Source organism: Xyrauchen texanus, chromosome 42 (genome assembly GCF_025860055.1).
Source record: "Xyrauchen texanus isolate HMW12.3.18 chromosome 42, RBS_HiC_50CHRs, whole genome shotgun sequence".
In the NCBI taxonomy this organism is placed as follows: Eukaryota; Metazoa; Chordata; class Actinopteri; order Cypriniformes; family Catostomidae; genus Xyrauchen; species Xyrauchen texanus.
Genome location: NC_068317.1, coordinates 23,973,775 through 23,989,256, shown reverse-complemented (window position 1 = coordinate 23,989,256; position 15,482 = coordinate 23,973,775). Strand labels below are relative to the sequence as shown.

General features: G+C 35.5%; 1 protein-coding gene across 1 annotated transcript in view; it reads right to left on the bottom strand.

Annotated features, from left to right (window-relative positions):
• Nucleotides 1-556: 556 nt before the first annotated feature.
• LOC127635083 (pinopsin-like) overlaps nucleotides 557-15,482 on the bottom strand; it is a 37,595-nt gene continuing 22,669 nt past the window's right edge. Inside the window, exons 3-4 of the mRNA XM_052114860.1 lie at nucleotides 14,618-14,851; nucleotides 557-5,149 (exon numbers count right to left, since the gene is read on the bottom strand). Of these exons, the coding sequence (XP_051970820.1) occupies nucleotides 4,874-5,149; nucleotides 14,618-14,851 (510 nt within the window). The 3' untranslated portion in view covers nucleotides 557-4,873. The remainder of the gene's footprint in view (nucleotides 5,150-14,617; nucleotides 14,852-15,482) is intronic.

Genomic DNA, 15,482 nt, shown 5'->3' with positions numbered 1-15,482 from the left:
TATACTAGAGCAATCTAGAAATTTCAATAGGCAGCTTGGTTGCTTAAACTCAGAATTGTGCTTCATCTCTTTTAATAAAACTTGTCTTACATTGTGGATATTAAAACTCAAATTTACAATGATACAAAGTTATTTTTATAAGAGCCAAACACATCTTTTATACTCATATTTTTATTATCAATAACATTTTTACATTTGTTGGGGAAACATATGCTTTGGTACTACATGACAGTTGCTTGCAAACACACACACACACACACACACACACACACACACACACACACACACACACACACACACACACACACACACACACACACACAAACACACACAGAAATACAGATACGAACAGACAAATATTTTTTTTTTTACTTAATATTACTAGAATACCATACAAACTAGATACAGTTGTTTTCAGAGAATACATCTTTCTAACCTTATTGGCTATTTGTTTTATTGTATTTTAGTTTTCGTATCTAATAAAATCTAAACATAAATCTAACATGATTTAGTGAGGTATTTTACAATGAGAGAAAACTATTTGCCCATGGGGAAATAGATCACATTTATTTTTTACTGTTGTCCAAAAATGCATTCATTACAAAATGTGTGCTGTTCATTTGCATTTTATGTTCTGCATACACATTATGAAACAATATGCACAGCACTGCCTGCATACAACATTTTCACTTCATTTACAGAATTCAAATTTTGCAAATCATCATCTTATATTATTGTTTCCCAGAATGGCAAATCTATATTACAAGCATAAAATTGGGTCGCATAAAATCCCTTCACCCCTTAATCTATAAATAGTCCTCAAATTCCCCACTAATATTCTTTCACGCCCTATTTTTTGTACATTATACAAATGCCCCAAAATAAACAAGTGAAATCAAATTTCACATTGAATCAGTTTATTTCACATATCCCACCTCTTGTAAAAAATAATCCTGTAAAACAGACCTGTTGCCTCTTAATTTGAAATCTTGTGTTTACAAATGTGCTGACATAAATGATATGGGTTTATGAGGGTAATCCTCTATTCTAATATAAGACATAAAGTGATCACTGTCAATCCAGACTTATAAAGCTTAAGCCATATGCAATTCTAAATTTAATGCTAAAATGCAAATGTATCTCAGCAAACAACAGTTTTTAATTATTTAAACATTACAGAATGTCTAGTGTGACCTGTAGGTGCTGTTGTATGCGTATTGCATAAGAAGGGTAAATTACATTGAAATGATGACACAGAAATTGATACATTAAATGATCATACTACGCTTTAAACCCTGTTTTCCTTTCACTGACAACAAGAAACGCTTTAGATAAGTCAAAATAAAACTACTTCAACATTTGTATTTTCCAGTACAATGTCTCATTTATCAAAGATTCACGGAGGCATTTTTTGCAGTAAACATCTTCTTTTTCCATGTTTGATTGTGAATGTTGTTGCAAGAGTAAACCGGGATCAGCTCAATAGAACAGTCACAGTCCAAGTTGAGCCAATCACACATTATTCAAGTCTTTAGGAGTCAAAAGCACATTAGGGAGAAGTCGGTCTCTTTCATGGCATACGAATATAAATAATGATATAAAATAAATGATCAGAAACAAATCAGAAAATAAAACAGAACAATAAAAATGATTATCAAACATATGGGATGAATTCCATTTGGAGCCTTTTCTGTTCTAGGTTTTGGCAAAGTATATCATTGCTTTAAGATACAATACACTAGTATAAGAAAGCTTTTTGGCATTATTAAGATTTCATGGAATGGATGCATCCAGACAATGAAATATAACATGCCAAGCAACTTGTGCCTCACAGATAAATAATAAGCCATTTAAACCTGGAAATAATAATGGTAAAGCTACTGAGGAACATTATTGATTATTTATAATTAAATGCTAAGCAATTGAAAAAAAAGAAAAACATAGAATTTTAGAGCTTACATTATAACTACAGTGCTTTGTTTTCATGGATGTTGCATTTTAATCTTAATTTTAAAGGGGTCATATCAAACATTTTTATCATTACATTGTTTTCCCCTGAGGTTCACTTATAATATTAGTCGAAGTTTCTTACACCAAAAACATAATCTAGTTTTTATTCACAATCACTCTAACCCTTAAAATGAAATGAGCAGTTCTTGCTGCTGTAACTTTAAGACTACGTACATGCCCTGCTTGCATTTGAACTCAGGAACTGCACTAAGCTGTAGGGTACAATGGGACTAAAGGCCCCATGAGATAAAAAGGCACTTCTGATTTTATTTTGTCCCAAGACACTAAATAGCAACAAACTACAACAGCACTTTGCTTAACACCTGTTTGTCCCTATACGCTGCAAATTTTCCTGATTCATGAGACCATTGTGTGCAATGTCTAAAGTTTGATTTTGTGGTAATTATCACATTTATTTTGAGACAAAATACTTGTGATTTTCAAGTTTTTCGTGTTTAGTTCATGGTGATTCAACCAAAATTTCCCCAATAAGTACAAGTAGTATTTGCAGGGCCTAAAGGCCACCCATAAAACACCTTTTTTTTGGGGAAGTGGGTCGATGGATTTGTTATCAAATTTTCAAAGTGGGCTCACATTGACTGATCTAATCAAAATGGAGATTAGTTTGTATATATAATACTTGAGATGTTATGAAATGCAAAATGTGTTTAAAAAAATGAACCCAAAATAATTAATCCTTTTCTGAAATGGTTATTTTGAATAAGCATCATCTTAATTTGTTACTCAAAAAAACATCTTTTCATCAGTTGGGTTGCTAGGAGACATCTCTAATGAGAGTCAAACCCTTGCTAAGCTAATGGGAGTGTTGCAGTTTTGTTTTCTTAAACATCATCTTCTGAATATCGGGGAATGGAATGCATTTATGGTCAGAGATATCAAATAGGAATATCCCACATCCAACTTGAATGGAACGCAGCATAACCATGTACCCTGACGAAATGAAATGTATTGCAAGCAACATTTTAATCGCAAATATTATTAGATAGGCCTATCCAGGTATTATAGACCTCCTTGATAGATTCATATGAAAAATTATGATTTTTGAATTTCTGTTTGGGAGATGTTCATTTCACAAAAAAGTCATGCTGCTGTTAAAATTAGTCTTGCTTGAGCATTAAGTGTCATTTCAAGTTTTGGCTTTCGTGCGTGGATGTGTTTTTAAAATATGGTATTACTAGTTGGCTGCAAAGGCATAGGGTGTCTTATTCATTGTAAAACTGTGTTTTCTTAATGGCATGAATCGCACTGAAGGCCTAGAATACTTTAAATACACGGCCCGCCACTGATATCTATTGTACCTATAATTACAGAATATCACTAACACCTCTAGGGCCTTTTACCCCAACAAGTGTGGAACAAAAGACTCCCTCGCCACCTTTAGAAAAATATTTTTAATCAGAATAACCTTCCGTTATTATTTCTTTTCACGCAAATAATGTTCCATCAATATTCAATAAAAAGAAATATATTTTTTCAATCTTGATACACTTCATGACCAGAAAAAAATGTTTCCTTAAAAGGACAGTTCACCCAAAAATGAAAATTCTCTCATCATTTACTCACCTTCATGCCACTCCAGATGTCTATGACTTTTGAAGTGAATGGGTGCCAACATTTTGATGCTACAAAAAGCACATAAAGCCATCATAAAAGTAATCTATATGACTCCAGTGTTTTAATCCATCTCTTCAGAAGTGACATGATCGGTGTGGGTGAGAAACAGATAAATATTTAAGTCCTTTTTTGCTAGAAATTCTTCTCCCTGGCCAGTAGGGTATGCATGAAGAACGTGAATCACCAAAAACACAAGAAGAAAACTGTGAAAGTGATCTGTTTCTCACCCACACCTATCATATCACTTCTGAAGACATTTGATTTTACCACTAGGGTTTTATGGGTTATATTATGCTGACATTTTGGCACCCATTCACTTGCATTGTATGGACCAAAAGAGCTGATACATTCTTTTAAAAATCTTAGTTTGTGTTCTGCTGAAGAAAGAAAGTCAAACACATCTTGGATGGCATGAGTGAGTAAATGAAAACCCCCATTTTTGGGTGAACTATCCCTTTAAGATGTACACTTACTCACAGTTTGTGGGTTTGCTGGTGATTTAATATTAGAACATTTTATTATTATATTATTATTTAATCTATCTATATTTTTTTCTTATCTAGTAAAATTTGAAAATTTCGTTTTTTCATGGACCCCTTTAAATTTCAAAAGCATTGTAAAATTATCCCATAAACACAAATTATTTGTGTGCTTAGTGTATTGTACTTGTAATACCTTCATCATGAGTAGAATTACAAAACCTTTAGACTGCAAGAAGAGCATCACTTTAAACAAACTGTGCTACAGTGGTTGTCCAACCATGAAAGGCAACTCAAGATGAAAATATCCATATTATAATATTGGTGAAGAAACAGGAGCATTCTCAGTCTCAAATAGAAAAAGACCTCTCCAAACTCATTGGTACATTTACATCCAGGACACATAAGAAATATCATTAGAAATGAACAATTTGATCCATGTGTGTTTGTTAAAAATATGCTTTTCTTACTGCTTTAATCACTCCAGTTGTATCAACTTCATCTGCATCTGTTCACATTCAATATCCAGTAGTTTCTTCTTTCCTAGAAAAGTCATGCATGCAACATGACATCTGATCTTCAGAAAAGGGCGTGTATCAGTTGCACAGTCCTCTACAGGCCACGGCCACTTCTTCTCCCTCAATAATTTTTTTCTGTCCATGCTATCCATTGTTCACCGTGATTTCTATGCCACTTATAATTCCACTTAATTAATATGTGTTTGGTGATATTTGTGTGGCTGGTCAATGTTAGCCATTGTAATAGGCCACAAGAGAGACAACAGGTTTTCTGGTCCCATGGCCTACAGCAGGAGAGAGTCCCTCGCCCTCTGAGGAGGTTTTCTGCCCGCCACTGTGTTGAGCATAGAAAGTAGGGGGGCCAACCGAGGCCACTGCGAAGGTCACATTCTGGCCATTGGCACGCCACACAGTCCTGAGAGTTTTGGTGACTTTGGATGAGTTTTTAAAGCTGGAGCCTCTCTCTGGAGTCGTGCATGTGACAAGGGCATGGAAACATCTGCAAAACTGACACACAAAGAGACTTAAAACATAAAATGTGTAATCCTTAAAGGGATAGTTCACTAAAACGACAGTGCTGTCTTTGTTTATTCTCACGCTGTGCCCAAAGCTGTACAACTTGCTTTCATCAGTGGAATACAAAAGGAGGAATTTTAAAGATGCTCAAGCTTCTTAAAGGATGCAAAAATAACATGAAATGGTCCATATAACTCATGAATTCAGAATTTTATTTTTTTGGACAAATTGTTACTTTAACTTAATTTTTAAGAGAAGAGTTTTCATTTTCTTTGCTATTATAATGGATTTGCAAATGAATAAACAGAAGAAATCATAAAAAGCAGCAAAAAGGGAGGAATAATCAGTCCTGGAACAACAGTTGACCCTCTGTCTGCTCTAATGTGGAAAGGATTGTTTGTAAATTGAAAGATCTCTGTGCTCAAAATTAATTAACTGATACAGAAACTCTCAGCAGGAGTATCTAGGCAGTTATTATACAAGAGTGATGGAGATGCTTGTTTGAAGGTGTCAATCCCTTGCTGAGCGTCTGTGTATACAAATCTACATTCTCCCACACGCAGATCACAAATTCAAAGGAAACAGCTTGCAAACACTGACCATCAGGTCGTCACAGATGGAAACAAAGCTGCTGTACTTGTTGAAAATGAGAAAAGAAATCAGGACAGTGGATACTCGAAACAAGGGAATAAAAGGACTACATTATTCTTCAAACCTCCCTTTGTGCTCTTGCACTGCATTTTTCATTATAGATAAAGGTTCATTGTAAATAAACATTCTGTGGAGGCCTCGCAGGAGTTAAATGCATTTTCAAAGAGAAGGTGTTTTGTCAATATATAAGAGATTTACTGTACCACATACTTACAAAACCATCCTCGTTACAAACATTTGAGGCATAACTTTGTAGAGTTGTCCAGATGAATGCTAAAGCTTAGTGGCATTTGTAAAGGTTCAGCAACAGATAGAAACATTTCTCTAAAGACACTTAACTTTTGACAATGAGAATGCAAGATATTTTGCTTTAAGACAAACACATTTACAGAGGAATGCAAAGGTTTAAATAAAGAAATGTTTGCATGGCCTTGGATTTTTATCACCTTCAGATTGCAAAATTATTTCATGCAAATTTATACAGATGAATGGCAAGTCATAAAGTATTCTCTCAAAAGGAAAGAAATTGAAAATTCCCAGTTTCATGAGTTCAGATGGATGACCTTGCAGGAAACCAAGACTACTTTCTTAAACACATGAATTAACATTTATTTATAATATATTCTAAGAGGCTTTTTTTTTTTGGCATGATGGCAAAGGTACAGTATGTGAAATACAGTGGGGTCCAAATGTCTGAGACCACTATTTTGCATTTTTCTGTATTAGTATAATAATAATAATAATAATAATAATAATAATAATAATAATAATAATAATAATAATAATTTGATTTAATGACAGCATACAATCCACAAGTTTGTGGAAAATTATCCAAGATATCCAGCATGATCTGAGAATGTTCCAAAGAGCATCTTGTGTGCTTAAATGGATGAAACACATTTATTTTTAGAGCTTTTGGAGTCATTGTCACAAACCAACATGCAGCATTTGATTAAAAATAGTGCTGAATCTTTTCGTATTTCTTATGTATTGCACATCAATAAGATTCTTTGTTAAAAATTCAAACTTGTTTATTTCCAGGTTCAAATCTGATTTTAAATAACAGATTTTCAGTGCTTTCTAAAAATCCACTGTATGTCAGTAATTACTGCTGCTATCATCTTCAAACCACCTCATTTGTTTGGATTGTACTGTGCATGATATAACAAAACCCTTTAAAAAAAAATTATGCATATAATTAATTATCTGTTACACAAAACGGTGAGATTTCACCCCTTGAGAAAATGTAGTGTACTTAGTATACCTCAATTTTCGATGTATACATATAGTCTACTACATTTCCTCAGAAGATGCCAAACTCTGCAGACACATATTGTCAGTACAGTTAAGGGCAGCTCTCCTTGTATTGTACAGCTGGGGGAAAAAAAGCTGTATTACAACCTCAAATCTTTACTGATATGTCAATTATCAGTGGCATTAATAACCCAGACATAAAGACAAAGAAAGAGAAGAGAGATGGACCACTTTCAATTGGGTTTAAGGGGTCACAGTTAATGGCAGCCTGCAGATATACACTTTCCCAAGACAAATGGCTTCAGTCATCCTGTTAATGGCTGTTCAGTGTTCTGTTAGCGTTGATGGGATGCAATCATGCATGAACATGGCACTCACTGACAGTCTCAAAAGCTTGCATAGTCTCCCCTATGAATCCACAGCCATTTAAGATATATAAGATCTGCTTAATGTATCTACCAGTGTCCGGAATTAACATTTTTATTTAAAATAAATTCTGTCATTATTTACTCGTGCTCATGTGTCCTTCCCTGGGACTCAAAAGGAAATGTTAGGTAGAATGGTAAGGACTGACTCCCTCAGTCACCATTCACTTTTATTGTATGGAAAAAAGATGCAATAAAAGTGAATGATGACTCCAACATCTTTTGTGTTTCACAGAAGAAAGACAGATTTGGAATCACATGAGTGTGAGTAAATGGTGAAAGAATCTTCAGTTTTGTGTGAACATATTTGCCTCCTGGAATTCATTTTCAGGGGCATTTTTCTACCTTTTTATTATTGTAATTTTTTCCAAACTTATTTTTCATAAAAAATAACAGTAACCACTTCATATTACGGTAGTTAACAACACTTGCCTCTGAGACACAACAAGCTATTAGAAATGGGGGCAACATGTCTATTTAAGAAGCATTCTGCTTTATTAACAACATTCCAGGAAATGAGTCAGGACTACTAGGCCTATTAAATATGAATTACAGGACACCATGCAGATATATTTGATAACTTTTCAGATTGAGCCTGAATCCCTTTATACACCCATAACTTGAATACAATATTATGAAACATCAATATCAAGTATGAGATAACAAACTGTAGGTAACAAAACTGAATGTAATTCATTTTAAATATTTGGGGTATTTTTGTCACTTTCAGTGGCATTTCACCCCAAGCCCTGGTTAATTTCTGACTCTGGTCTGCACTGATAAGGACGGCCTAGTGGTGGCTGTAATTAATCTGTATAGTTCTGGAAATTTCTCACATTGCTGTCAGCTATCAACAGGTGTATAGCTCTCTGAGCTATGTGGGTGTTTTTTGGGGGCACTAGGCAGGTGAAGAATGTGATGCTTGTAAGGTGGAAGTAATGAGTCTATAAATGGATTCTGATCCACAGACTCATTACAGGGGCCAGCAGGAGGTCCAGTGAACCCCGCAGAGGTGGCAAAGGTGGCACAGGAAGATGCTGATCATCTGGACATGCTGTAGAGCAGGAGCAAAGTGATTTACTACTATTTCAGCAATCAGATTTAGCGTGTGACATTTATAGCGTGGTTTTATATGGCCATTAACACAACAAACTATCAGGACAAGATGACATTATATTTTTCAATAGGGGTGTGATTTTTCTTTTGTGGTTAAAGTTGTGGGCCAAAGATAAAAAGCCTATTTCAAAACTTTGTTGGTTTGATAGCAGCCATAGAACTTTGATGCACAAATAATTATATCATATACAGTATAAAATCATATATAAATGTTTTACATTAAAACAAAAATATTAATAAAAAAAACAGCTAGCCCCAAACCTTCTCCATTGGTGTTATGTTGGGGTGGGATGCTCCAACAAGGTCTCATGAGAACTCGTTATAATTCTTACGAGATGGCTAAATTATAAGATATTGTACGACTTGGCTTGTATACGAAAAGGTACAATTTATTCTTAAACAGACAAACCGAATTATAAATCGATACAAAACATAACATTTTAGCAAGCCTCCTGTTCAACACTTTATTTTACGAAAGGAAATGTCTGTGAACAAATTTGGTTACTCTTTCCATATGTATTTATGCAGTATAAATGACTGATGTACTGTATGTTAAAGGTGCATTCAGAAGTTTTGAGCCAATTTAAAAAGTTTTACACATAAACTAATGAGTTGTGTTTTGTGAAAATTGATCCGAATGGTGAACACTCACATGAGATGAAGACTGTACTCAAGTATTTTATTCTAGATGCTGCGGGGTCACCCCCTTCAATGTGTTTCGCCATGTTGAAATCACATGACCTGCGGTGTTTCACTAAACGTCGAAGAAGAGAATCCTTGTGCTCATTGGCTGCTGCCTGTGTAGATACTCTTGGCAATGCTTATTTAGCACACGGTTTTGTAGTTTGGTGATGCGAAGAGTGAAAAGAACACAATGGAACTTACATTTATCGTGCTTTACCAGCGGAGACAACGGGAGATCCAGTTGCTATACTGCTGAAGCAAAAAAGGTTTGTTTTAAGGCAAAGCAGTTATATTATAGTAGTAATAAATAACATTAGAAATGACCTCAAACTCTGACATTTTCCAGATGCAAATAATATTCCAGAGCTGGTGGGGTAAGCAGAGACGATCATGCTGATCCACGTCGATAGATGACAGTACATTGTCTAACACCACTGTCACATCGGTACTTAAAGTACACAAAGAAGAGCAATGCTATCGCTGGCTGGAAAACTACTGAATGCCCATTTAATAACCTGTAACATGCTTCCCTCATCTCGTTCCAAACCCTGATTTCTTTCCCTTCTGTGGTAAACTAAATTTCAAAACTTGTTCAAAACCAGATATGCCTCTTTCCTCATTAATATGCAACAGTGATTTCCTTATTCAAATGATGGTTAGCTTTAAGTTTGGGTGAATGGATAGACTTCAGAAAAATCATAATTACATCATTTGTAGGTTCATTTATTTTTCCTTTATGGTTTAAATGCTGTACTTTTTTGTACAATTTCGACCATCACATACTATAAGACTTCTTGTGAGACCAGCTTGGACCTACGAATGTCTTGTAGTTGTCTCTGCATATTAAGTTGGTATAAGAGAAAGTATTTTACAAAGTTTTGAATGGTCTAGCTCCACAGCACTTAAGTGATCTTCTGTCATGCTATATTCCATCACGTTCATTTACATTTACATTTATGCATTTGGCAGACGCTTTTATCCAAAGCGACTTACAGAGCCCTTATTACAGGGACAATCCCCCCGGAGCAACCTGGAGTTAAGTGCCTTGCTCAAGGACACAATGGTGGTGACTGTGGGGATCGGACAAGCGACCTTCTGATTACCAGATTACCAGTTATGTGCTTTGGACCACTACACCACCACCACTCTTTTCACCACCACTACGTTCATTATGATCACAAAATTCTGGCCTGTTAATATATTTTCTAGAATTCAAAATCCACAAAAGGAGGTAGATCCTTTACCTATTTGGCTCCTAAACTATGGAATAGTCTCCCTAACACTGTTCGGGACACAGACAAACTCACTCACTCAGTTTAAGTCTAGACTAAAGACTCATCTACAGTATTTAGCCAGGCACACACCTAATTTATACATCAACTCACAATTAGGCTGCTTTAGTAAAGTACGTTGGAACCAGAAACATTTCTCATTTTCTATAACTCTATGGCTACTTCTAATGGCTCCAATGCTAATATTACTCTAGTTATATATCTGTCTCAACCCCGGGATTCATATCTTCTTAGTGTCGGACTACACTGCTACGGGTCATTGAGTGATGACGACAAACAACAGCCGGTGCTAGCCAGACATCACTTCAGTCTTTTGAACTCAGAGAATGAACTGATGCCAACTCTAACTCTAAGTCATTGGATACTTCATATGGCACTGCCTGAACCTTGGACTTAGGATAGACCTCACCGAAACTCACTCGAAATGAACTGCAGGTTGAGCTGCGATGCACCTCATTGATCTCTGCCTACATCACCTTTGACTATTGATAGACTACTCTCTTGAAATGGAATACATAGACCATCAATTAATTGCCAGAAAAAGCTTTCATCAGCCAATTTACAAATACATCAATGTGAACTTCAGCAGTTAATCCAAGATGGACTTCAAAGACATTATTCATTACAGTACTCATCTTACAGTTCATACAAAGTCTTTGTTTAATTGCTTACAAATAACTAATATTGGCATTATATGTATGTTGTTGAGCCAGAGGGGAACTGGCCCCCACAGTGAGTCTGGTTTCTCCCAAAGTTATTTTTCTCCATTAACCAACATCTTATGGAGTTTTGTGTTCCTTTCCACAGTCGCCTTCGGCTTGCTCACTGGAAACAATTATTATTTATTTTTATACATAATTTAAAATAATATTTAATCAAACTACTATATAGATATTAGTTTAATTTTTAAATCTGTAAAGCTGCTTTGAAACAATATTCGATATAAACAATATTTTTCTCCATTAACCAACATCTTATGGAGTTTTGTGTTCCTTTCCACAGTCGCCTTCGGCTTGCTCACTGGGGTTCTAAAAACAATTATTATTTATTTTTATACATAATTTAAAATAATATTTAATCAAACTACTATATAAATATTAGTTTAATTTTTAAAATCTGTAAAGCTGCTTTGAAACAATATTCGATATAAACAATATTGAAATAAAAATGATGACTTGTCTTTTTAAGTCGAAAAAACGAAAGCAGTTTTAGGTCATCTTTTTCACCCCTTGCAGATAATGCATAATCATACTCATGCTGGATGAGTGAAAGTTCTGTTGGCTGGGGCAGGTGAGTAAAGCTCAGATCAGAGAGGAGTACTGGGGAGTCGACTTTTGAGCAGATGGTACTCTGGAATAGAGATGATTAGATTTCTGCGGGGTGTTGAGAAGCTTTGGAGAGAAGAACTGAACTAACATGGCAATTACAGTACACCTGTTCACAGGTGGTCCGAAATAACTGATCCCACAGCTTGGATGATCTGATTTGCCTCTCCGGAAATGGACTTTTGAAGTGGGCACTATTATACACCTTTATATGATTGTAACATAGTTTGCATTATGTGTATTAGGAGTCACGTTTTAACACTGCAAAAACATTTTCCTTATCATTACTTTTTGTTGTGTTCTGCTGTGAAATATCTAAAGATCCTTAAAACAAGATAAATTTACTTCAGAAGCAAAATTGTGTATATATATTAAAGGGATAGTCCAAAATGAAGGTCATCCTTCTTCACCCAAATTTTTTTCCAAACCCTTATGACTTTTCTTTCCTCTGTGGAACACAAACGGAGATGTTGGACAGAATGTGAGTCTGTCACTATTCACTTTCCTTGTACAGAAAAAAATATTAAAAGAAAGTGAATGGTGATGGAGGCTTATGCCAAATATCTCCTTTTGGGTTCCACGGAAGAAAAACAGTCATTCAGGTTTGGAAGAACATGTGAGTTAATAAAGACCGAATTTTCAGATTTTGGAGAATACATATTGAATCAAGTTGATTTTTCTAACCACATTAAACCTCACTAAATGTTGTTTCATGTATGCTTATAACAAGAAAGTAGCAAATTGCAAATAGAAGCGAAAAATAAACGTATATATATATTCTCTTATAAATAAAACAAATAGTCCCTCCTTTGTAGTAAATTCATCCTGTTTAAAGGATTTTTTTTTTACATTTCAACTGGAAAACTAGACAAAAATTCTGATCAGGAAATAGATTTTCATGTGTTGGTGGCCCTTATAAGCAATAAACGAACAATGGAATTTAACCTCAGGTGGATAGCTATTAAATGTTAAGTCGGCTTTACATACTCTATGTGTGAACAATTGCTCCCTTAGTAAGGGAGAAAATACTAATTGTGGCAGAATATTCCTCGAGTCCCAGGAAAGAGAGGGTGGATCAGTAAATGTAATTAACACAAACCATGACAGCTCCGGAACTTGTGCGTTATATATTACTCAGGCTCAGGGACTTTGGCTCGCTCTCTTACTCCAAAAGGGACTGAACTCACTTGTTTTTCCGTATTCTTCTGTGCTCCGCTGTCTCTCCATCTCCACCAGTCATAGCGACAGATGCCGGGTTGATAGCTGAATCTGTACAGCACTTTAAGTCTTCAACTCGCCTCAACTCACAGTTTCCATGGTTATGGGCTGGGAGGAATTGAAGACTGAAAATGACATACAGGTGACTTGGTGTCTCCTCCAATAGGCGAAACCAGATTTCCAGAGTCTTTATATCCGGTCTTATCACAAACAATAGTTTGGAGCAGATGTTCTCCAAAAGCTTAAACCCATTCAGATGAGAGATGTACAGATATTACAAACACATAACTAAACCTGTTCACATACATTCAGAAATATAATTAAAAAAAATGTGTAGCTGGTATATCAGTTTGATCACACAGTGCTAAGTCCTCTTTGAAAGAACTTTCTTTGGAAACTTTATATTAAACTTTCCACGATTTCCTTGAGCACACTTTGAATAAATTCTGAGACTTCAACCTCACAAGATTTGGTTATATTCACTCTACTGGTATGTGCTTTCTTCCAAAAACTTGAACATAATTGCATGTAGATGTATTTTCATCTGGAGGGAGTACTGTGTGATTATTTTGGCCAGCCGTGAACCAGAATGAATGATGGAATACAAACCAGCCATCAAAGCAGGGACAAAAAAAATCTGGGTTTGAAAAGCCACATAAGAGTGAGAGAGCAAAACCGAGATAGAAAGGTTATCAACAGAGAGATACTAAAAAAAAAAAAAAAAAAAAAGTCAATAAATTTGAATCCTAGTTAGCTTCTTATCCCTAAGAACTTAACCTAAATACTAACCCTAAATCTAATAGTGGTTCTGAAATGATTCTTTACAAAACATTATATTTTTCAATACCTAACTCTGGAAACTTTATTAATGCATCTATAGAGGCTTGATTGGTCGATCTAAATGACCATGAGAGAATTAAATGGCCATGAGATCTAAATATGTATCTAACTAAACTACTATAGGGCACAAAACTCTTTATAGTTCATAACACTGTTCCCATATGTCATCTTCAAAAGTTACTGGCTAACGCCAGAGGAAAAATGTCTTTTTCTAATTCGTTTGTGTGATCTGTGCTGTTAAATACGTTCTAAAATTAGGTGCTGAAAATGTGCTTTTAGGAATGACATCCCCCAAATGAAAATTGTATTAAAAATGAGAGAACTCAAATGAACCTGCTGTGCATGTGCTATTTTAAAGTAAAACTTGATATTATCCTGACTCTTAGTTAAATACTAAATATAGAAATTAAATGTATGGGCTCATTACAAGAATACATGTGTATGGACACTATGTGAATTTCTGTGCATTTAATAACAAAACATAAACCCAAGAGGCATCTGCATTCAAATTATGCTAGATCTTTTCTCAGAAAAAGTATAATTAACAAAGTTTATGTTATTTTCATATCTAAAATGTCACTGATGATAAAATAAGCATAGACATCTGTGCAAATTTAGTGATTAGCTGTTTAAACTGTTCCTGTTAGCACCAACCTGTTTGTTCATGAAGATGTAGATGATTGGGTTTATGACGGTGCTGGTCTTGGCTAGGATAGAGGGAACAATGCTGGCTGCTGGAGTCACGAGGCCGGGCTGTCCAAAGGTGGCAAGTAGTGCCATAATCCCATAGGGCAGCCAGCACATCAGGTAACACACCACCATGGTGACCACCATGAAGAGAACTCTCTGCTCCCGTTTGCGACTCACGAACGTATTGATCCTGCTCACCTTCGTCATTGTGATGGTGGAGAGAGGTAAAGAAAAACAAGATGTGAATAACTGACATTATATTGGGTAGCTGATTCATTCCTATGGTAAGAACAGCTGAAACCAGAACAAGGTGGTTTACTGGTCTTATGTGGTTTAAGATGATCTAGTTGGTCTCCAGGCTTGGCCAAACTGGTTTTCAGCGGGTATTGTTTTTCTCTGAGCCAATGCTGGTGTAAAGCCGGTCTAGCCAGTCCTCCAGCTGGTCTTGAATGCCTCTAAAACCAGGAATACAGACCAGCCTAACTAATTTGACAAGTTGACAAGTGCCCCAAACCCTTTGAAAACCAGCAATACAGACCATCCTAACTAATTTGACAAGTGCCCCAAACCCCTCGAAAACAAGCAAAACAGACCAACTTAATTTGACAAGTTGGCAAGTGCTCAAAACCCCTCTAAAACCAGCAAAATAGACCAACTTATTTAGTTTGACAAGTTAAGTGCTTAAAAACTCTAAAACCAGCAAAACAGACCAGCCTAACAAGTTTGAGAAGTTGACAAGTGCTCCAAACCCCTTGAAAACCAGCAATACAAACCATCCTATCTAATCTGACAAATGCCTCAAACCTATTGAAAACAAGCAAAACAAACC